The sequence below is a fragment of the Dipodomys merriami genome, unplaced genomic scaffold (assembly GCF_024711535.1).
Source record: "Dipodomys merriami isolate MVZ:Mamm:240054 unplaced genomic scaffold, mDipMer1.0.p SCAF_21, whole genome shotgun sequence".
Classification (NCBI taxonomy): Eukaryota; Metazoa; Chordata; class Mammalia; order Rodentia; family Heteromyidae; genus Dipodomys; species Dipodomys merriami.
The window spans coordinates 26,203,358-26,224,838 of NW_027203493.1; the positions used below are offsets into that span (position 1 = coordinate 26,203,358).

General features: G+C 36.2%; 1 protein-coding gene across 2 annotated transcripts in view; it reads right to left on the bottom strand.

Annotated features, from left to right (window-relative positions):
- Positions 1-21,481, bottom strand: part of Nell1 (neural EGFL like 1) — an 824,312-nt gene that overhangs the window by 281,198 nt on the left and 521,633 nt on the right. For both annotated transcript variants that reach the window (XM_070032057.1, XM_070032056.1), the window contains exon 14: positions 13,193-13,315. In XM_070032057.1, the coding sequence (XP_069888158.1) occupies positions 13,193-13,315 (123 nt within the window). The remainder of the gene's footprint in view (positions 1-13,192; positions 13,316-21,481) is intronic.

Genomic DNA, 21,481 nt, shown 5'->3' on the forward strand with positions numbered 1-21,481 from the left:
AGCTCATTGCTGTAATCCTGGCTTACTTGGGAAAACAAGGATGGGAAAATTACTGTTCAAAGGCAACCCAGAGAGAAAAGTTAATAGGATTCCTTCTTAACGCTAGTCACAGAGAGACTGAAGCTATGGTTTGGTGTTATCATACCTGCCTAGCAAGTACAGGCTTGGAGTTCAAATCCCCATTACTCCTTCTCTCCAAATAAGGACACCCAACCATATACTGTATGTTTTGGTTTTACATAAGACAGACCTACTATGTACATATCCTGTGCTCAAAAAGGTGTATCAAGAACAGAGGGATGCCATTCTAAAACAGTATTGGTTGTTAAATATTTTGAATATTTTGTAAGTGACAGCTACTTAAAACAGATCATAATCTAGCAGATAGCCTCCAGATTGGCTATGACAGCTTCCAATAATGTCTCCTTTGGTCTGTTGAGAATTGTTACTTAGGAAAGAAAGTCAGTTATCTTCTGATTGCTCAACAGAAAAATAATCAATATTCAGTGGCTTATTTTAGAGGAAAACTGACTGATATATACATAGATATATATATATATATATTATGATTCTGCTAATCTCATGAGTCATTTCACATGTGATAATCACAGATCACAAACATTTATGGAACTCACAGTGCAACCTCAAACTGCACTCAAAAGAAGCAGCACTTGTCTAAGTGTCAGATTTCCATTCCCTTTGAGATCCATGCTTGGTCTAACAGGGTTCCCTTAAGCTTCCAAGAAGGATGTAATTATTGACTGCTGGGCTGCAAACTTTAAAAGCTGGCAGTGACTTTGGTAAGTGATGGAAAATGCCTTAAGTGCCTCCAAAAGACTTTTTTCCCACTAGAAATGCACTTCGAAAAAAAGGAATATTAAAAGCTGGGATAAAACTACCTCAAGAGCATCTTGTTAAGCCAAAGAACATAACCAATGTTATTGTGCCTTATGTAAGTCCCTTCTCTTTTCCGTAATCCTCCAGTGTATTGGGTTGCTTTTTTTTTGAGGGATTTCAATACAGCTTCCATGTCTGCCTCTAGCTCTTTTTCAAGTTGATGAACATAAATGATCTTGATAACCAAATACTAGATGATCAGTCTTATTTCCTAGTTTCAGATCCATTTTCAAAGGAAGTATTTATTACTGAAACATCAAGAGTAATAACCATTATTGGGTTGAAGGACTTTTTCTTCTCTTACAGTTGTTCAAGTCTGTAGGAATGGAGAAGACAGAGATGATATTTCATATCACCAATAAGAATATTTTATATTTATTGAAAAAATGAAGTGACCTTCAATTTATAGTTGAGAACTAAATAACCTAGAGAGCATTGTTTCTATGCTGTTTGGGGGCATACTATCTATTCTATATGTAGAATACTGATTTGAATCTCACAAATGTGTCCCCCTGGTTACAGTGGGACAGAGTTCATAGGAAAAGACATTCTATTCCAAGTACATGTCACACCTAGGTAAGTGGGCATCTGTGGGACTGTCTTAGATCATAAACGTCAGAGTTCTTGTTCTCATTCTCTCCAAATATACATTAGAATGTTCCATCCCTGTAGTAGCTATTAAGGGAGATACAGTGATTATATCAATGCAGTATTAATTAATACTAATGTTAATACAGTATTAATAAAGTCAATGCCATAAACAATGACAGAAATGACCATGCTATACAGATAACTACATGCACAATGTTTGTGAGTAGTTTCTAAGGTAGATTACTGCTGAATGTGATCGCAAAACGTGGTAAGGCAGAAATTAACAGTGACGTTTTGATTGTGCTATTTACAACACTGTTTGTAAATGCTAACATCTACAAAGCAGCTACAATATTACAGGCACGATGCAAATAATACTCATATATTAGTTAATTTGGTGTCATCTTTTACAGACTAAGGAGTTTGGGAACTTAAATTCTGAGTTTATTCACACCTTCACAGGTGAGCAACCTGAAGTTCAGAGAAATTCAGTTACTTGGTTAAGGCTTCATTGCTAAGAAACCTAAGCACAGTATTTGAGCCCAACTAGTTTAGCACCAAAGCCCATCCCCTTGATAACGATGATATAATTTTCATATAAATATATGAATATGTATATGTGAGTATATGTACATATGTATGTGTAATATGTAAGTGTAATGTGTATAAATCATAAATCACCAACAGCTCTTCTGCTATTCTCTTTCCCCCTCTTCACTGAGTGTTAGGTCTTCAACTTCCCACTCAGGCGAAGACATTTTCCTGTACATTCCAAATCTCAGGAAAGGACAGGGACTACATACTTTATCACTTTCTACTCCAACTCTGTACAGTTTACCCTCCTCCCACGGAAGCCTCTGCTCCTTTGAAGCTTATTTTGCACTTTGTCCAACCTGTCCCTAATCACTACAGACACTCATTTACTGACATAGATCTCCATCTGTCATAATTCAGTGATTTTAGTATCAATCCTGATCCTTCACTCTTATTTTTTTGTTTTTTATGCATGTTATTGTTGTAGTAAAAGTTATGTACAGAGGGGTTACAGTTATATAAGTCAGATAAAGAATAAATTTTTTTTTGGACAATGTCATCGCTTTCTTCACTCCCAGTTTTTTTCCTCATGTCCCAACCACAAGTTGTGTAGTTCATTTTCTACATAGTAAGTGACTACAGAGTGCCACAGTTGCATTTGCACACCCTTTGTCCCAGCATTTCTGTGCACACTTACCCTCCCAAAGACTGGTAAACAAACAAACAAGACAAAAGGAAAATAAGACAAAACAGCAGCAAAGGGAAAAAAAACCCTCTGGTTTCTCTTTCCTGGAGTTTATTTCAACAAATATTATTTTATATGTAAAATGTACATAGGTATTGCATCTTTGTGATCCTTCCCTGAGAATATTCTTCTTTGGTCTTACTGTGTGACTGTCTAGATACAGGTGTAATTTATGTCCCAGTATATTTTTTTTACAATCCAAAGTGTTTACTTGTAGACTAAAGCTTATATATTACTGAGAAAATAAACATTTTATCTGATCTCCTGCAATTAAATATATAGTTTTCAAAATCCTAGCTCTATTGCTAGTGCAATATTCCAGTGGAGAACTGATTCCGGTTGAGTTGTTAGAGGAGAAAGGAATCATTGTACTGGAGATAATTCTGTGAAGGGAAAAATGAGGGGTTGATATAAAATATGAAAGAGAGAAATCATGTAAAGTGCTTGTTTTACATCTGTCAAGCTGTTGAAAGGTGATCTAAAGGCTTAAGATGGTAAGGACATGGAAAGGGACAGCCTACTTTGTAAAGGAGGAATCAGGAGTTCTGTTGGTTTATATTAAGTTTGAAATTCAATAGTCCTTGCTTATCTGCAGTTTTACTTTCTGTGCTTGAAATTACCCATAACCACCTATAAGTCTAAAACTATTTTACAGAAATTTTTAGAAAAAAGGGTTCACCTGGTTTACATTGTGCTCATTCTAAGTAGCATGATGAATTTTTATGCTGCCCTTCTCTGTCCTACCTTGGACACAAATTATCCCTCTTGTCCACAGAATCTGTGTTGTTGTATATGCCGCCTAACCAATATCACAAGGGAAATGTAATAGAGGTCAAGATTTGCCATTCCAGGCATTCTTGAGAGTCTTGGAATGGAGGGACCCAAGTCGCTAGTTCACCTAGTTAATTGCTCACATGACTCTTGAGAAACCAGGGAAAATGCCAAAGCTGAAGGTACAAATTTAGTAGTCATCAGCGTACTGATGGTGTTTAAAGTTAATCTGTTTAGAAATAATTACCTAGGAAAAGAAAAAAAAAGAAAGGAAATGCAAACCCAGTACATTTAGAGCCTAGAAAGATCAAAGAATCAGAACTGTTCTCTGGCATAGGAAATCGAGAAGTATCTGAGGACTTCTGAGGCGAATTATTTCCAGATTTAAAAAAGTTTGATCATTTTAAATGGTTGAGGTCTATTAGACTCATATCTTACCATAAGACTATCCTTGTTTTTTGTCAATCACACAGCTGGAGCCTAGAGCATCGTATGTGCACAATAAATAATTGTTGGATAATATCTATGCTGATTCTCTTGATTTATTTGCTAATTTCTGTAGGAAAAAATATATAAACAGTGTAATATTGGGAATTCTAAAAAGAAGAAAACATTTTAAATGACAAAACTAATGAAAACAAGATAAACATATAGAAGAAAGAATCATTCAGTTTTGGTGGAAAGGTATACTAGAACCATGTACAGACCTGTTGAAAAGAACCTTGAATATCTCATAATGTCGATCAGGAAAGAGACTTAATCTCAAAACTGAATGTCAAATGTAATCTACAAAACTAAAACAATAATGAAAAATACAGAAAAAGATAATTGTCTTGATTCTATTTTCCCAATGTTGGTCTACATTCAGTAACAATACACCATGCTGTAAGAGCAGAAATGATTTGCATTAAATGTTGTAGCCTATTCTCATTTTACACCAATATATACTTGTCAAGTACCCATGCATGATACACAAGGTCTCATGTCAGTGGTAAATGTTAATATGTAAATAGCTAAGTTTAACTTGACAATATATTGAATGCAATGAGCAGACTTGAGAGGAGAAACAATTTATTTTGACCATGAAGATCAAGGAAAAAAATTAATTTGATCTGTACTGTGAAAGGCGAGTAAGATTTCTCTCCTAAGAAGAAGGAGATGGAAGAAAGTACTTCAGGATATATAAGAACCCAAGGAGAAGGAATGAGTATGAAGTCATCTGTCCTGGATTGTTGGGAAATGGTTTGCTCTAACTATCAAGTGTGACTGATAGAATAATAGGACAAAGATGAAAGTTTAAATGTTAGGCTCAAAATGCCCAGATGGGGCCAGATATAACAGGGTATCAGGTGCCTTGCTGAAGAGCACTGACCTTCTTCAGCAGGAAATAGGTATTTTTTAGGAGAAAATTTGAGGTGTCATAATGACACCTCAAGACACCACAGTATTGGGGGTTCTGAATATTTCTGACTACTTATATCTTACCATTTCATGTTAAAAACCCATGTCTCCTGGTTAATAATGCTTTCTGATTAGCAGTTACCTTAACTGAAATGGATTTCGTTATCTACATGCACATAAGCCTTGTCCTTATGTTTATGATTTGTGACCAAATCATCTAATAATCCTAGAAATTGTGAAAGTCACATTTCTCATAGCAATCTTACTTGTATCAATTATTTCAATTGAGAATCTACAATTGTAATAAACAGAACCTTCCTACATGATGTTATATAAGTAGAATACTTTGGAGGATCTAACACTTGCTACAATTTGTCTGGTTGACTGAGCCTACTACTGATCCACATGTAATCTTCCTGCTTTCTGTATTTATAAGTCAGTTAGATGTGGAGTGTAATTTCAGAATTTTTATTGGACTGCTTTGAAATTGCTCTATAAGAAGAAGTGCACTATAGGAAATAGACTCACAGTTCTGATCTGTTTAACAATAGGAACGTTTTTTATAAGAGGGTCCCACCTATACCTATGGCAAACCAGTCTATATTATCAGTCTTGCCTTACCTCATACTCTCCAACTTTTCCTCTCGACACCTTAAGGCAGAGTTTTAGATTGGTGCCTTCTTAGGTTCTTCCTCCTTATATTAACCACTTTTCAAAACTATGACTGGAGTGCTGTAAGTACTTTTGCCAAAGGCTTCTTTTTCCCTTGCTATTTGCTTCTAAATCTCTGAATTTCATCTTTTCTGATGTATGGATCAGCAGTTTATCAATTTTATTATTTTCAGTGATCACCTTACTGTGACAACCTGTCTTTCTATTTTCTCCTTTCATATTTGCCTGTAAGCCTCTGGAAACATCTTTGTAATTCAAGATGTCTATTTTACTTAGGATTTCTGTTAATTCATGATTTCATTTATACTGTTAGTATGTGCTTTCCCATTCATCTTTCTGTCTATATCTAATCTTCTCTGGCCTCTGTTTCTAGCTTCCTGTGCAATCTTTGAACATAGTTTATCTAGCATTCCATAAAAAAGATTTTTCTAGGAAGCAGTCATGCTGCTCAGGTGGTTAATTCAAACATGCTCATAATAAGTCACTTCAAAGAACTACAAGATTCCAAAGTGCCTTATTAGAAATATCTATTTACTTCCTGAAATGTATACAATGGCCTGTATTGAAATTATTTTCTTTGAGAACCAATTATCTATTGGCAAGAGTTGTTTATATATCTATACATATATACATATATATGTATATATATATGTATATATATATACATATATATATATATACATATATATATATATATATATATATATATATATCCATGTTTGGCAGCAATTGTTTTCTCAGGCTGGGAACAGGGCTTGTGTAATCCACAAACTACACTTTTCCCAGAGAGATGTTTTCTTTCTTGTATTCTTAAAATAATGAAGTGAATATTCTACTAGGTAGGACTCTTTAAGTGTTTTCTCATTCAGAAACTTCTGAGTGCTACAAGATACTCACCTCTGTATTAAACATTGGTTACAGATATGCATTAAGTAATATCTTGCAAACAGACAACTAAAGAGAAAACTGTAGAATTGGATTGTAGGGACTATAGTAGTGTTCAGGAACTTTCATTCATATATATATATAAAAGATATTGTACAGAGGGGTTACAGTTACATGAGTAAGATAATGAGTACACTTCCTATCAAGCATTCATGTAATACAATGTTTTCCAAGTCTTTCCATTTCCTAACAAATGGGACAATGTCATTCTTTCTGATGGAGGCAGAGAATTCCATTGCATAGTATGGTTCCTCAAAGACTCCACATAGAGCTCCCCTATGACCCAGCAATCCCACTTTTGAGCATTTACCCAAAGGATCACAAACAAGGCCATACTAAAGCTACCAGCACAACAATGTTTGTTGCAGCATTATTCACCATAGCTAAGATATGGAACCAACCCAGATGCCCCTCAGTAGATGGTTCAGGAACTTTCTTGATGGCACAAAGAAGGGGTACTCATCTCATGTGAAGCATCATAGTTGGCTCCTGGAACATGAAAGACAACAGTGGCGGACACTAAAGTGTCACTTGCCTGGTCTAAAAATGAATTGTTAGCAAGGGAAGATTAATTTATTTGCATAAATTAATTTAAATTTCTTTCCACAGAAAGAAATTTTAATGCCTTGCAACAGAAAGACATCAAAAGACAGGACAAGGTTTTCAAACCAAGTTTATGTTGGTGCCTCACACAAGCTTCTGAGTACTCTCTAGTGACTTTCCCCTGTGGTACAGATTGTTGTATCATGACAATGAGGCAATAACCCAACAAAATCCAGAGCTAATATCTTGGTTCAGATGTTCAAATATGTTCAAATGTTTAAACAATGAAACAACATTAAAAAGATTCCTCAGATATCTTTAATTCAATAAAGATGAAGACTAAAGACAGAAATATAGTGCTACACTTTAGTAGAAATTGTCAGTGAAGTGGGGGAAGAAAATGATGGAGGAGGGGAAAACATGCTTCTAGTTAATGCAACTGATGTTCCTGAGAGTGAATTTTCCTCCTTGGTCCCTTCCCTGACTACTGGTGAACAGAAAAGAGGAAGTACACACATTATTCATGTGTGACTCAGTTCTGTCCTAATTTTCCTCACTTCTAAACTAAATCAATATGTCCATAGAAACATATTCTGGAGCTGGGGACTAGTGGCTCATGCCTGTTAGCCTAGTGACTCAGGAGTTTGAAATCTAAGGATCATGGTTCAAAGCCAGCTGGGGCAGAAAAGTCCCTGTGAGTCTCTTATCTCCAATTAACCACTCAAAAACTGGACGTAGCATTGTGGTTCAATGTGATAGAGTACTAGTCTTGAGCAAAAGAGCTCAGAGACAGCATGTAGGCCCTGAGTTCAAGCCCCACAACTGACAAAAAAAGAAAATATTCTGGAATGTTTCTCCTTCCCTGTGGTGTAAGAGGAAACCCCATGGTTGCACTGATCCACCTGTGATTGGCTGTATAACCCTATCTAATAGGGAAGTTCAATACTATCAATGCTACCATGCATAGTCATAGATATAAGGCACATTTGCTGATATAATTTTTGTAAATATTCCTTCTGACACTTCAGTCTCCCTATGAATAACTTCTTTATCTTCCTCTTAGTTGGTTCTGACCACAAGTGAGCAAAAGCAAGGATACCATTTGGAATATCACCTGAGACCACATCCTTCCCATACCTCTATGCCTCTTCATACCTATCCAGATGCTGTAGCAGGGTCCTGGGCACAGACACTAAAAGACAATGGGGTTTTATATGCCTGCTTTTAGAGGCAGAGTCTGATGTTTCTTATCCATAGTATTAACTGACAATGGTGTGTTGAATTATGCCAGAGATCAAAGGAACTAATACAGAGCCTGCTATGTGAAGGACTATTGAGAAGGGGAAGTGTCTGATTCAAGTTCTCTGCCTCAGGCAAAGTCAAAATGCTTTGGTCAAGGGGAGTGGGAGCTCAGCAGTCAGGGTATGCCAAATTGTGGGCCTAAATTTCTCATAGAAGTCAATAACCACCCCAAGAGTATCCCCATGCCCAAGGAAACAACATTAAACAGCAAACACCAAACGTGATAGGATGCAAGAGACCAAAAATATAAAGTAAATGCTCAGTGCCTTGAAATAGCAAAATGTTCATGCTTTTTTTAAAAAACGTTCCCACGCTTCCTTTTTTTCTCAGTTCTGCAAATTGCCCAGCCACACCAACCAAATATTCAATTGCTTTTAAGCCAAGGAAAACTAACACGCATATATGCTCTTCACATGGCTCAATATTTTTATTAATTCCTTCTGAGTTTCTCTTATATGGGATAATTTCATTTTGTGAATTGTTCTATTGAGTTGGAAGCATTGGTTGGAAGCAAATCTTTCTCCAGCACTAAATGGTGTCCAAGGGTCCTGCCTTATGCTTTTTTGTTGTTTTTTTTTTGTTTTGTTTTGCTCTTTTGGTGCCTGGAATTATGTTGCAGACACGATATTCACACTTACTCTATATTTACAGAAGAAATGTCAATATTATCAGTCATTAAGACAAGAATGCTTCCAAGGATCATCCCATCTTCTCTAGCCCTAATGACAGATCAAGAGAGGAGGCTTAGTCTATTAGCTACATATTGACAGCTGCCTGATTTCCATTTCAGCATGAATGCAAGAATGGGCAAGCAGATAGACACTGCTCCATAGATAACCTTAACCCTCATGTCCGGTCATACAAATCTTATTTAAAACTGTTTGCTAGCATTTTCTCCCAAATGCCAACATATTCAGTATTACATGCTACACACTTACACAAGCAATTTAGTTTGTTTTTCAAATGAGAATAAAACCTTATCTGAAAAGTTATAGATTGCCATTATCTCCTCTCTTTCCTTTCTGTTTACTTTGGTAGGAAAAGGAAAAAAAATGACAGACAAATAAAGAGGAAGACTAAGGGAGAAGGAAGAAAATGGCAAATAAAAGAGAAGAAAAGGAATAGAGGACAGAAGAAAGACTGAAAGAGTATTCCCAATAGCTGCATTCAACCAGATATAGTTTTATCTTCTTCAGGATTTACCTTGAAAAAGAATAATGCGAAAACCTTCCCAGGGTTATGGTGAGAACCAAGTGAGATAATGTATTGGACTTGGTGGCACTTGTTAAAGCTGATGGATACTTCTCATCCCTTTGGGGAAAAAATCTCCTTGTATATGTATCAGCCACCATGAAAGAACACTGGGAGAAATCCCATCAATCAGTATTGTAGAAACTGTGGCTTAGGCTATGCTTGTTAATGTAAGTAAAAATACTTTCTATTCTATCTGCATTTATTCATCTATAAACATCATGTCTAGAAAAGTCTTATATATTTAAAATTAAAAACAAATTAGAAATGATCTGTACAACTTGGGGGTGGGGGTAAAGAGAGAGAAAATAGGAGAATATTGAGGGAAGATGTAACAAGTTTGGCAAGAAATGTACTTATTACTTTATGTAACTGAAACCCCTATGTACATCACCTTGACAATTAAAAAAAGAAAAAAATACAAAAAAACCCACAAAGATTAACCAGGTATTACTGGCTCACAGTTATAATTCAAGCTACTGGCTTGAGTAGACAAATCCTGGAGACTCTTATCTACAAATAACAGCAAAAATCAGAAGTGGAGACATGGCTCAAGTGGTAAAGTGTAAATCATGTGCGAAGCAAGAGCTTGAGACTCTGAATTGAAGCATTCTTACTGAAAACAATTATCATCATCATCATTACTATTATTATTATTAAGGGATTAGTTCAAGTTATCTAGTTATCTTTGTCCAAGTCACAATGCTTCAGTTACAGATGGTTTGATCTGAAAGCAAGAGGCAGAACTGGGTACTGAACAAAGTTTCAAGGAACCCATGAACTGCATCCCAGTTCCTTTCACCACTCCCTCTGCTTTCTTCTCCCTTCCTTTTTCTTTCTCCTTCTTTATAAACAACAATATCCTTTTTACTTTTTACTTTTCATAATGGGAAACACATTGGTATATATACTCTCTTAGTAATTCTTTGCCCTAACATTGTTAGATAAACAAGGGATGTGGTATTATGAACCAGTTTTGCTATGTATAAAAATAAAAGTTGCAACGTGCCAATAATAAAAATGAGTCTAAGCCCTAGCTCTTCAAGTTTTCATCCAATTTATTGATTCATGACAGTGCTTCCCCTTCAACATTATAAACACAGGACTTCCCCTTTTACCCAGGTCAGTGTGATTGAATGTGAGAATCACTTTAAGAAAATAATTTTCCTTAATTCACAGCTTTCTTTATTTACATTCCACTAGCATAACTTTCAAGGGAAGATATGGTTCCCTCAGAGTCTGGAGATACCAAGAACACTATTTGAACTCATATTTTTCATAAAGGTGATGGCCCCATTTATCACTAAGACAAGATAGGACTTCCCCACCAAGCCAGGGCAATTAATATTATTTTATTAGGTAATGTAAATCTAGGAGGAAAACAAATGCATCAAAATCAAATCCCTAGGTTGCTCCTTTGATTTATATATTTTAGCATGTGGGAACCAGCAGTGGGCTTGATAATCCATGAAGCTATATTAATAGTTTTGTTCTTTGTTTTGCTTTGCAATTATCCTTATCCTTCTTTTAAGCTGGTCTTTAGGAAAATCCTTAAGAGCTACACAAATACTCCATATAGAGGTTTCCATTGTAATTTATGGAATATATAATTTATTGTAACAAATGAGTATTCTTTTGTTCAGATACACACAGGCAAATAATGAATTGTCTTCTTATTTCTAATCTTTTGATATTTCTATAAGTGTATGGATATTTATAAATAATAACTTAAGACATGCTGTGATTCTGTACATGTAGTTGTGTTATATGATTTTGTTTCTCTTCTCAAAATTATGACTTGTGGGTCTTTCAGTGAACATTTATATGTGTGTATTTGCACTAGTGTGTACATATACATGCTTAAAGTTTCAAACTAGTGAATTTTATTCCACAAATATGCAAAATAAATACAGGCAATCTATTACTGCTGTTTATTTTGATTGTTTCTAATTTTCAGTGACTATGATGCTATAATAAATCATTATATGTACATTTTCCCCTCCTTATGAAGTTGTATTTCTCTGGAATCTATTTCAAAAGGTAAGGTCATAGAATTCAAAAACAACACCAACATTGAACATTGGTACATTTTTGTCAAATAGCTCCTCATAAGGGATTTTTACCAATTTACTCTCTCAATCAGCTATAAATCCATTCTACACATTCACCTGCATATAATAAAAGAGTGGATAAAATTAACTTTTTAAGAATTCTCTTCTAGACAAGAGTCATTGACTCAGACCTCTAATCCTAGCTACTCAGGAGACTGATATCTAAGGATCACAGTTTGAAGCCAGGCCAACAAGGAAAGTCTCAGAGACTCATTTCTAATCAACTACCAAGAAGCCAGAAGTGGAGCTGTGGCTCAAGTGGTATTAGCACTAGCCTTGAGTGAATAAAGCTAAGGAACAACCTCCAGGACCTGAATTCAAGACCCAGTAGTGACTGACACACAAAAAATTTGATCCTCTAGTCTAGTGCATGAATATAGTGATTCAGTCATTCTGAATTACTACTCTATCTCTACCAACATGACATCTCCGTAGAAGACTATTAATATAGTGATATCTGTCACGGAACAATTTACTTAACCTCTCTGTATCTGAATTTTAGCTCTTCTAAAGTAAGGATGATAAGAGTATCTGATCACAAGATATCTCCTGGGTTTTGTTCTTGTTGCTTCTTTTTCAATCATGTTGCTTCTTTTCCAAATGCTGGTATCTCATATATCTTTGACTGATGGCATTAGTTAACACCTACAGTGTTTGAGGAACAATCTAGCTCCTGGGGGCAAAGTTAGGGGGACAAAACCAAGTGGTCACCGTAATGAAGCACACATCCTAGCATGAACAGAGCCAATACAGGGACTAACACACAGAGACAGAGTTTTCTGTCCAGTTACTTATTGAGAAAGCAAGCTTTCAGTTAGGAAATATTAAAGGTGCTAATGTTGATAGGTTATCAAAGAGTGATTCTGGATTGGGCTGACCTTAGAGTGGAGGCATGAAGGAAATTATCCCCATCGAGGGTGAAGGGACAGGAGTGGTCAAGGATACAGGGAAAGCACAATGTCAATGGAGAAGGAGAGAAAGTGGGCCCAGGGTTCTGCATGCCTCATTGGTAGAAGGAGAACTTTTAATTTTAGTCTAAATGCATACCAAAGCCACAACACTGGCCTCTCAATCACTAAACAAATGTAGAGGTTAGGTTCTCTATTCACAGGGACACCTTCACCATAGATAGGGATGATGACCACGTGCATTTGAGAAAAGTTCACGGGAAAGAAAATTCACATCCCAGGAAAAGAACTTCCCTCACACAATTCAGTCTCAAGGGGGAAACACTGAGCAGTGACATCTAATCGTGGATCTGGGCCCCTGATCCATATTCTTAACCCAAAAGCCAATCCAGGGTCACTTTCATCTTTCTTTTTTGCACAGTAGAGCAGCAAACTTGGCAGTGTCCAGCCACCAGACGTAAAGGAAGTCAGCCACGTGAGCACCACAAGCTCACCGTTTAGCCCTAAGGCAGCAAGCCTACCTCTGCAGACAGTCCCGTTCCCCACATAGCCTGGCTTGCAGGTGCAGCTGTGGCCCTGGACAGTGTTGGTACAGATGGCATTCTCGTCGCAGTTGTGTTGTCCACTCCCACATTCATCATGCTCTGTTTGCAGGGTGGGAGAGAAAGAAAGGCATTTTTCTTAGGCAGGAATTAATGGTGTTAGAAAACTGAGCTGAAACTCACCACTAATAATTATACTATTTGATATAGGGACTTGACCAGCAGCTGAGTAGTTTCCATACCTTATGTGGTCTCCAGCAACTATAAACTATGGGTATTATTATCTCCACTCTGATGACCAAGAAACCATGTCAAAGCACACAAGCAACTTACATCAAGTCATATAATTGGTAAGCACTGCTCTATGTACATTGTTTCTTGCACCTTCTAAACATTTTAGACGAGGCTCCAAGGTAGTTCTCCACAGGGAATATACACTCATGAAGTAACATTTGATTTTTTTTTCTTTTTGTCCATCTTGGGGCTTGAACTGTGGGCCTGGGCACTGTCCCTGAGCTCTTCAGCTCAAGGCTAGCACTCTACCACTTGAGCGACAGCACACTTTCAACACATTTGTTGATATCTATAGAGCTATTTTGGTTGCCACCATTAGGGACAGCAAGTGTTACTGGAATCAGTGCTGTTGCTAAGAAGTACAAAGGAAAACCCACTACAACAAAGAATTAACAAGCTCAAATGCCAACAGCACCATGATCAGGAAACCTTCCTCCAAGGTTAAAAAAATCTATATGATAGATTGCAGAGCTTCTTTAGAACACAGAGGGTAAACCTGAACAGGAAGGCCCAGCTAATAATAGCCTGAGAAAGGACCCTTAACAACAGTGCATAGCACTGGGCACACAGAACATCAGTGAGGAGTGAGTACAGCGTTGTCTGTGAGCAGGACTGGAGCTTATGCTCAGGGGTATGTTTAAGAAATTTCAGCTTTTCAGCTTTCAGCATATTTCAGAGCTTCAGTTTAATTGTCCAAATGACTCTTTTTTTTTTACATTTTTACTTGTATATATCAGTTGTACAAAGATCTTTCATTATGACATGTCCATACATGCATACAATGTATTCCAATCAAATTCATCCCCCTGTGGAAATGCCTCCTATCCCCTTTTCCCTTTAAAATCACTTTTTTTATTGTGAAAATACCATACAGAGGGGTTACAATTATATGGGCAAGGTAATGAGTACATTTCTTATCAAGCATTGTTGCCTCCTTTTTTTCCCCTTCCCATCCCTTCCCATCTCCCTCTCCCACCGCCCCCCCCACCCCGCCAAAGTTGTAAAGTTCATTTTTCGACATAATGACTTGTACATCTCATTGGTGCAATGGGTCCACATGTATCCCTATTTAAACGATTTGTTTTTTCCCTTCCCCTCCACAAATTATACCAACATCAAATATAGTGAGAGCAGGGGTTATACTGTGGGGAGGGACATACAAAGCAACAAATTAAACATCTTATAAATATGTTAGAAACAATCACATGAAAGAAAAAATATTTAAATACTTATCTTGGGGTTCATTTCACCTAACATCAACTTATCTGACCTTTTCTGTTTGTCTCAGACATAGGTCCCATGGTTTCCCTTATTTGCAATAACTAGTGTATGTCTGAGACAAGCAGAAAAGGTCATATAAAATCACTTCCAACAGGCTTAATTGTTCTAATTTCATAGATGTTTATAAAGTACTTTAACAAGAGTCACCTCTCCCTATACACATTTCTTTTGCCTTCCCCTTTCTGCTGGTTCCTATTCCCTAACAGAACGTTTTACATTAATTCCTGTCATTTATTTTCAAGGATTAGATTCTTCATATAAAGAAAGAACATATTTGTCTTTCTCTGTATGGCTTATTTTACATAACATGATAGTATTTAGTTCCATCTATTTGAACATCAAAATTTTCATTCTATAGGTTGTAGCCTACTGTTGAGTAGTACACACACACACATACACACACACACACACACACACAAATACAGTTATTTGGTTTTCTACATATATATATATTACATAGCCATTTGGTGTGTATTTATATATGTATGTGTATATACATGTGTATATACATGTGTATATGTATATATGACCACAGATATAGAGGGAAATGAATCTATGGATCTATACTAAAAGAAGATGGACTAATGTGGCAGGAACTGGTGAAACACACCTATAATCCTAGCTAATTAATAGGCTAAAATCTAAGGTTCTCCATTCAAAGCCAGCCTGGGCAGGAAACCCCATGGAATGCTTATCTCCCAGGCCCCTCCGTTCAAGCCACAGGTCTGGCAAATGCACACATGCACATGCATGCATGAGTGTGTATGTATATGTACACACACACACACACACACACACACACACACACACTAAGCTAATGTATTCCAAATTAGAGCTCAAGATATCTTAGATAATTATCATTTTCTCATAATCAGGAGATTTACTGAATCATATCAAGGCTATTCTGTAAACAAACAATATGGGAAAGTCTGTACACTTTACTTGTGTAATTGTCTGATAGTGTAACTTCTTTAAAACTCTTAAGGAGAAAAATCTAGTGATGCTATTGAAATAATACAAGGTTATAAAATACAGTGGGAATTCCAGGGAGACCCTGCAAAGAATAACCCTAATTAGAATAAAGATTAAAATTCAGTGTAGTTGGTTAAGTGAACTGTTAAGTCAATTCTCTAATCAATGGAAATATCATCCATCTTCATTAATTTTTATTTTAAATTTCCTAACAAGGACCTCATAATGAGAAAGGTTAAATCTCTCAAAACAGATCCATTTTAATCACCCACACACAACAGAGGTAAGGCAAAGGCACCAATTTGAATTTGACTAGTTTTTATCTGTAGGATTTTCCAAAGAAAAATTTTCTTTAGGCTTTAAATCCAACCCAAACTGTCAGTGAGAAATGTGCACAGGTTCAAAAGCACTAAGAAGAGAAGGGAAGATTTATGAGGACAAACTTCTAGTATGTGCAAAAGCCATTTCAAGCATGCTGTAGGAATAGTATAAACCTGTAGACATCCAATCCAATTTATAGACCTATCAAGTACCTAGTGTATGTACAGGTGCAATACCAGATGATGTGAGGGACAAGATAATTTACAGACATAAACCTTCTCTCCAGAATTTTGGGCCTCCTTATTTAAATTTATTTCATAAGTAATTGTTAGAGTCTGTACTGGGAATGCAAAGATAAGTAGATAACTGTCTCTGCTCCTGCATACCTTTTAATAGGGGCTGTCAGACTTCAATGTGTAATTAACAGAAACCCAAGAGGAAAGTGAAAAAGTTTGAAAAAGGTGACTGTATAAGTTATCATACCAACAAGACATAAAGAGCGTTTTACCAATAAGACACCAGAATAACAACATAATTCAGAATGACCTAAACAAACCAGCACATTTGTTCATGCTAGATAAGAGGAATAAAGATAACCAGGAATGAGAATATATTGGAGAGAAAATAGTCTTTCTAATGGGAAGAGGGAAGCATAATCATCTTGCAGGCAATATTTAAACTGGTCCTTTAAGAATGGGCACAGCATTGGTACCCATAGACACTTTATTGAAAATGAACTATATAACTATGGGTAGGGACAGGAAGGGAAAACTGGGAGACAGCAAAGGTAGAAGTGACATTGTTCAAAAAGAAATGTGCTCTTTACCTGACTTACGTAACTGTAACCTCCCTGTATATCACCTTTATAATAACAATAAAAACATTTATAAAAAAAAACAAGAATGGGCACAATTTTCTCATCCAGAGTTGCTCACAAAGAACATTCTAGGCAAAAGAACAATCAAGACACAGCATGCTTTATGTAATATTCCAAAAGTCTAGACTTCCCTCCTTACTTTGTCTCATCTACCAGGATCCTTGAAGATAATTCTTCTGAGATGAGGTTGCCTGTTGACATCCTAAATATGTATCATTTCACTCCTAACTGTCCAGATTTTTCATGTTGTTTTCAAACCCCAAATACTTTTCCCCAGTGCAATTGGAATATGAGTGTTCCTGCTTGGCTTCAAATATCACTTCAAACTTACATTTTTGTCCTGAAGCTCCTACACATGATTTCTAGACCATGAAAATTTCATCCCTCTTATAAATTTATGTAATTTAGTATTTTATCACTTTGAAATTACTCATATCACAGTACATTGTATATCCAAGTTTATCATTAAAACCCTATTAACTATTTTAACTTCCTTATTGTTATTGTAAAGGTGATGTAGAGAGGACTTACAGTTACATAAGTCAGCTAATGAGCATGTTTCTTTTGAACAGTGTCACCTCTTCCCTCTCTCTCTTGCTCTCTACCAGTTTTTCCCTCTTAAGCCCCCACCACCCGCCCAAGTAGAGTTCATTTTCAACAGAGTGGTTGGAAGTATTACTGTTGCAATTGTCTGTCCCACGATTTATCCTCCCTTAAACAGATAAACTTACATAGAAAAGGTCCAAAAAACAAAAAGAGCAACAATGTGTTTTCTAAGAAAACACAAAAAGCAAAATAATACAAAAACCTCTTATTTCTATTTCTTGAAGTTAATTTTGATAAACATCATGATTATATGCACATAGCTACCAAGCCTTTGTGATCCTCTCCTAAGAATACATTCCTCTCAACACTCACTGTGTCGAGTCCTATATAATTTATCATGCCCAAATGTATTTTTTTGTCCTTTAACATCCAGTATGTCTACCCAATTAATAAATGGGCTAAGACTTAAAGAGAGACTTCTCAGAAGAACAATTAAGTATGACCAATATACACGTGAAGAGATGTTCAACATCTCTGGCCAAAAATGAAATGCAAATCAAAACAACATTGAGATTCCATCTCACCCCAGTTAGCATGGCCATTATAAGGAAAACTAATAATAACAGATTCTGGTGGGGTTGTGGCCAAAAGGGAATGCTACTACACTTTTTGTGGGAATATAAACTTGTTCAACCACTTCTTTGGAAAGCAGTATGAAGGTTCCTCAAAAGACTAAACAGAGCTCCTCTATGATTCAGCAATTCCACTCTTTGGCATTTATCCAATAGACCACAAACAAGGTCACACTAAAGTTGCCAACACAACCATGTTCACTGCAACATGGTTTACCATAGCCAAGATATAGAATCAATCCAGATGCCCTTCAACAGATGAATATACACAGTGGAATTCTATGCTTCCATCAGAAAAAAAATGATATTGTACCATTTATAAGGAAATGGAAAGACTTGGAAACAAACTATATTAAATAAAGTAATCCAGACACACAGGAACATAAGCTGCATGGTTTCCTTAATTTGCTGTAACTAGAATGTGGCTGCTAATTAAATTTTGAAAGAAAGAAATTGTAGTGTATTTTCTGCAACTTAACTTTTTCCCATCAGTATTTTAGCTAATGGCATTGAACCAAGAGTGTACCAAGCAGTAAACTATTATTTTACATTTATTATATAATTTCATGTTTTCAAGAACCATATGAAGCAAGTTTACTCATTTTACAATGAAGAAAAATGAGACTAGAGAACATTAAGCATTCTCCCTAAAATCACAGAACTGTTGAGCGAAGTCATTTGGATATGTGAATTTGGACCCCTGGGGAGCCATTATACCAATGAGCAGTCATTGTAGATAAATATGGATGTGATGGAAAACAAACCAAGACATGGTAGTATCTTCATCATGTCAAAAATTCTACCTTTTTCTTTACTAGCCCCAATTCTCCTCAATATGTCTCACATACTTTGTGAGAAGATAGACCGTATCTACCATTGAAGGACTAAGACTGTGAAACATATATTTTACTATATTAGTCTTGCCCAAGTTTGAAAAGTGAGTCAACTTTTAAAACCATGTCTGAGACAGTTGGCCAAAGGTGATGTAATATTAAAATATTCCTTTCCAGTTGGTGGAAATGCTACAAAAGTAGCAAAATTGAGGGTAAGATGTAGCATGGGGTAGAGATAAAGACCATAGACTAGGAATGCTGAGCCTAGAACAGAAGATCCTGGTTGACCATTCCAAGCCATGTGTACTAATGTAAGTTATTCAGTATCTTTGTGTCTACTTCCTAATCATAACATGTGAATCACAGAACCTATCTCCTAGTATTTCCATAAGGATTAAATTACTGAGTAGCTCATTGCAACTAGCAAATACTCCAGAGGAAAAGTAATTTCCAGCACTGTTGCTACTATTACCACTACTGCTCCTCCTACTACAATTACTTCTCAACATACTATGTCTTCGTTGTTAGTACTGTTGTCCTTGAGCTCTCACTTGCCATTTTTGCTTATGGCTAGCAATCTACCACTAACAGTTCCATTTTCATTTTTGTATGTATGTGCCAGTACTGGGGCTTGAACCCAGGACTTTGTACTCTTGAATAGCTATTTTGCTCAAAGCCAGTACTCTGTCTCTTAAGCCAAATCTCTACACAATTCTGGCATTTTGCTGATTACTTGGAGATAAGCGAAACATGGCTTTTCTGCCCCAGCTGGCTTGAATCATGATCTTCAGCTGTCTCCTGAGTAACTAGGATTATAGGCAGGAGCCAACAGTTCCTGGCTTCTTAGATATTCAATTGTCAGATTGAGTTAAAATTAATTGAAAAAAATCTCTTTTATTTAATAATGACAATTTTTTTCTTTTTTATTGTGAAAATACTATACAGAGGGGTTACAATTACATGGGCAAGGTAATGAGTACATTTGTTATCAAGCATTGTTGCCTCCTTGTTTGTTTCCCCTTCCCATCCCTTCCCCCCTCCCCTTCACCCCCACCCCCTGGTCAAAGTTGTAAAGTTCGTTTTTTGACATAGGTCTTGTACATCTCATTGCTGCAATGGGTCCACCTGTATCCCTATTTAAACAATTTGTTTTTTTCCTTCCACTCCACAAATTATTCCAACATCAAATACAGTGAAAACAGGGGTTATACCATGGGGGAGGGACATACAAAGAAACAAATAAATCATCTTATAAACACAACAAATGAAAGAAAGGTTGGACAAATGGGATTGCATGAAATTGCAGAACTTCTGTATGACAAAGGACATAGCTAGCAAGATCAATAGAAAGCCCACAGATTGGGAGAAGATCTTCTCTAGCCATACAACAGACAAGGGTCTCATATCTAAAATATACCTGGAACTCAAAAAATTAAATCCCCCAACAACAAATCCTCAAAGAAACAACTGCCCAATAAATAAGTGGGCTAAAGAATTAAAGAGAAACTTCTCTGAAGAAGAAAGAAGGATGGCCAATAAACACATGAAGAAATGCTCAACCTTCCTAGCCATAAAAGAAATGCAAATCAAAACAACATTGAGATACCACCTCACCCCAGTTAGAATGGCTATCATCAAGAACTCTAATAACAACAGATGCTGCAGGGGATGTGGACAGAAGGGAACCTTACTACATTGTTGGTGGGAGTGTAAACTTGTTCAACCACTTTGGAAAGTAGTATGGAGGTTCCTCAAAAGACTCCACATAGAGCTCCCCTATAACCCAGCAATCCCACTTTTGGGCATTTACCCAAAGGATCACAAAAAAGACCATACTAAAGCTACCAGCACAACTATGTTTATTGCAGCATTATTTACCATAGGTAAGATATGGAACCAACCCAAATGCCCCTCAGTAGATGAATGGATCAAGAAAATGGGGTATATTTATACAATGGAATTCTATTCCTCCATCAGAAAGAATAACATTGCCCCATTTGTTAGGAAATGGAAAGACTTGGGAAAAATTATATTAAGTGAAGTAAGCCAGACCCAGAGAAACATAGGTCCCATGGTTTCCCTTATTTGCAATAACTCGTATATATCTGAGACAAGCAGAAACGGTCAGATAAGTTGATGTTAGGTGAAATGAACCCCAAGATAAAGATTCAAATGCTTTTTTTTCTTTCTTGCGATTGTCTCTAATAATGACAAATTTTAAAGAACCCTTTTTTCTTTGATAAACAAGGATTTTAATATTGTAAGAACACTATTCCTAACTTCCAACAATTTTTCCTGTTTCTAAGTATTATAGTTTTACATGTTGCCTTTAAGCTCCTGATCCATTTTATTCTATTTTTATAATTATTTAAATTTTTATTTATGACATAAAATATACAAATTATGTGGTTTAGTTTGAAATTTAAAACAAAAAACAAAAAATATTTCTTTGGCCTATGCATGTGCAATTGCTTCAGTGCTATTTGTTAAAAGGCTAATTCTCCCCTCTTGA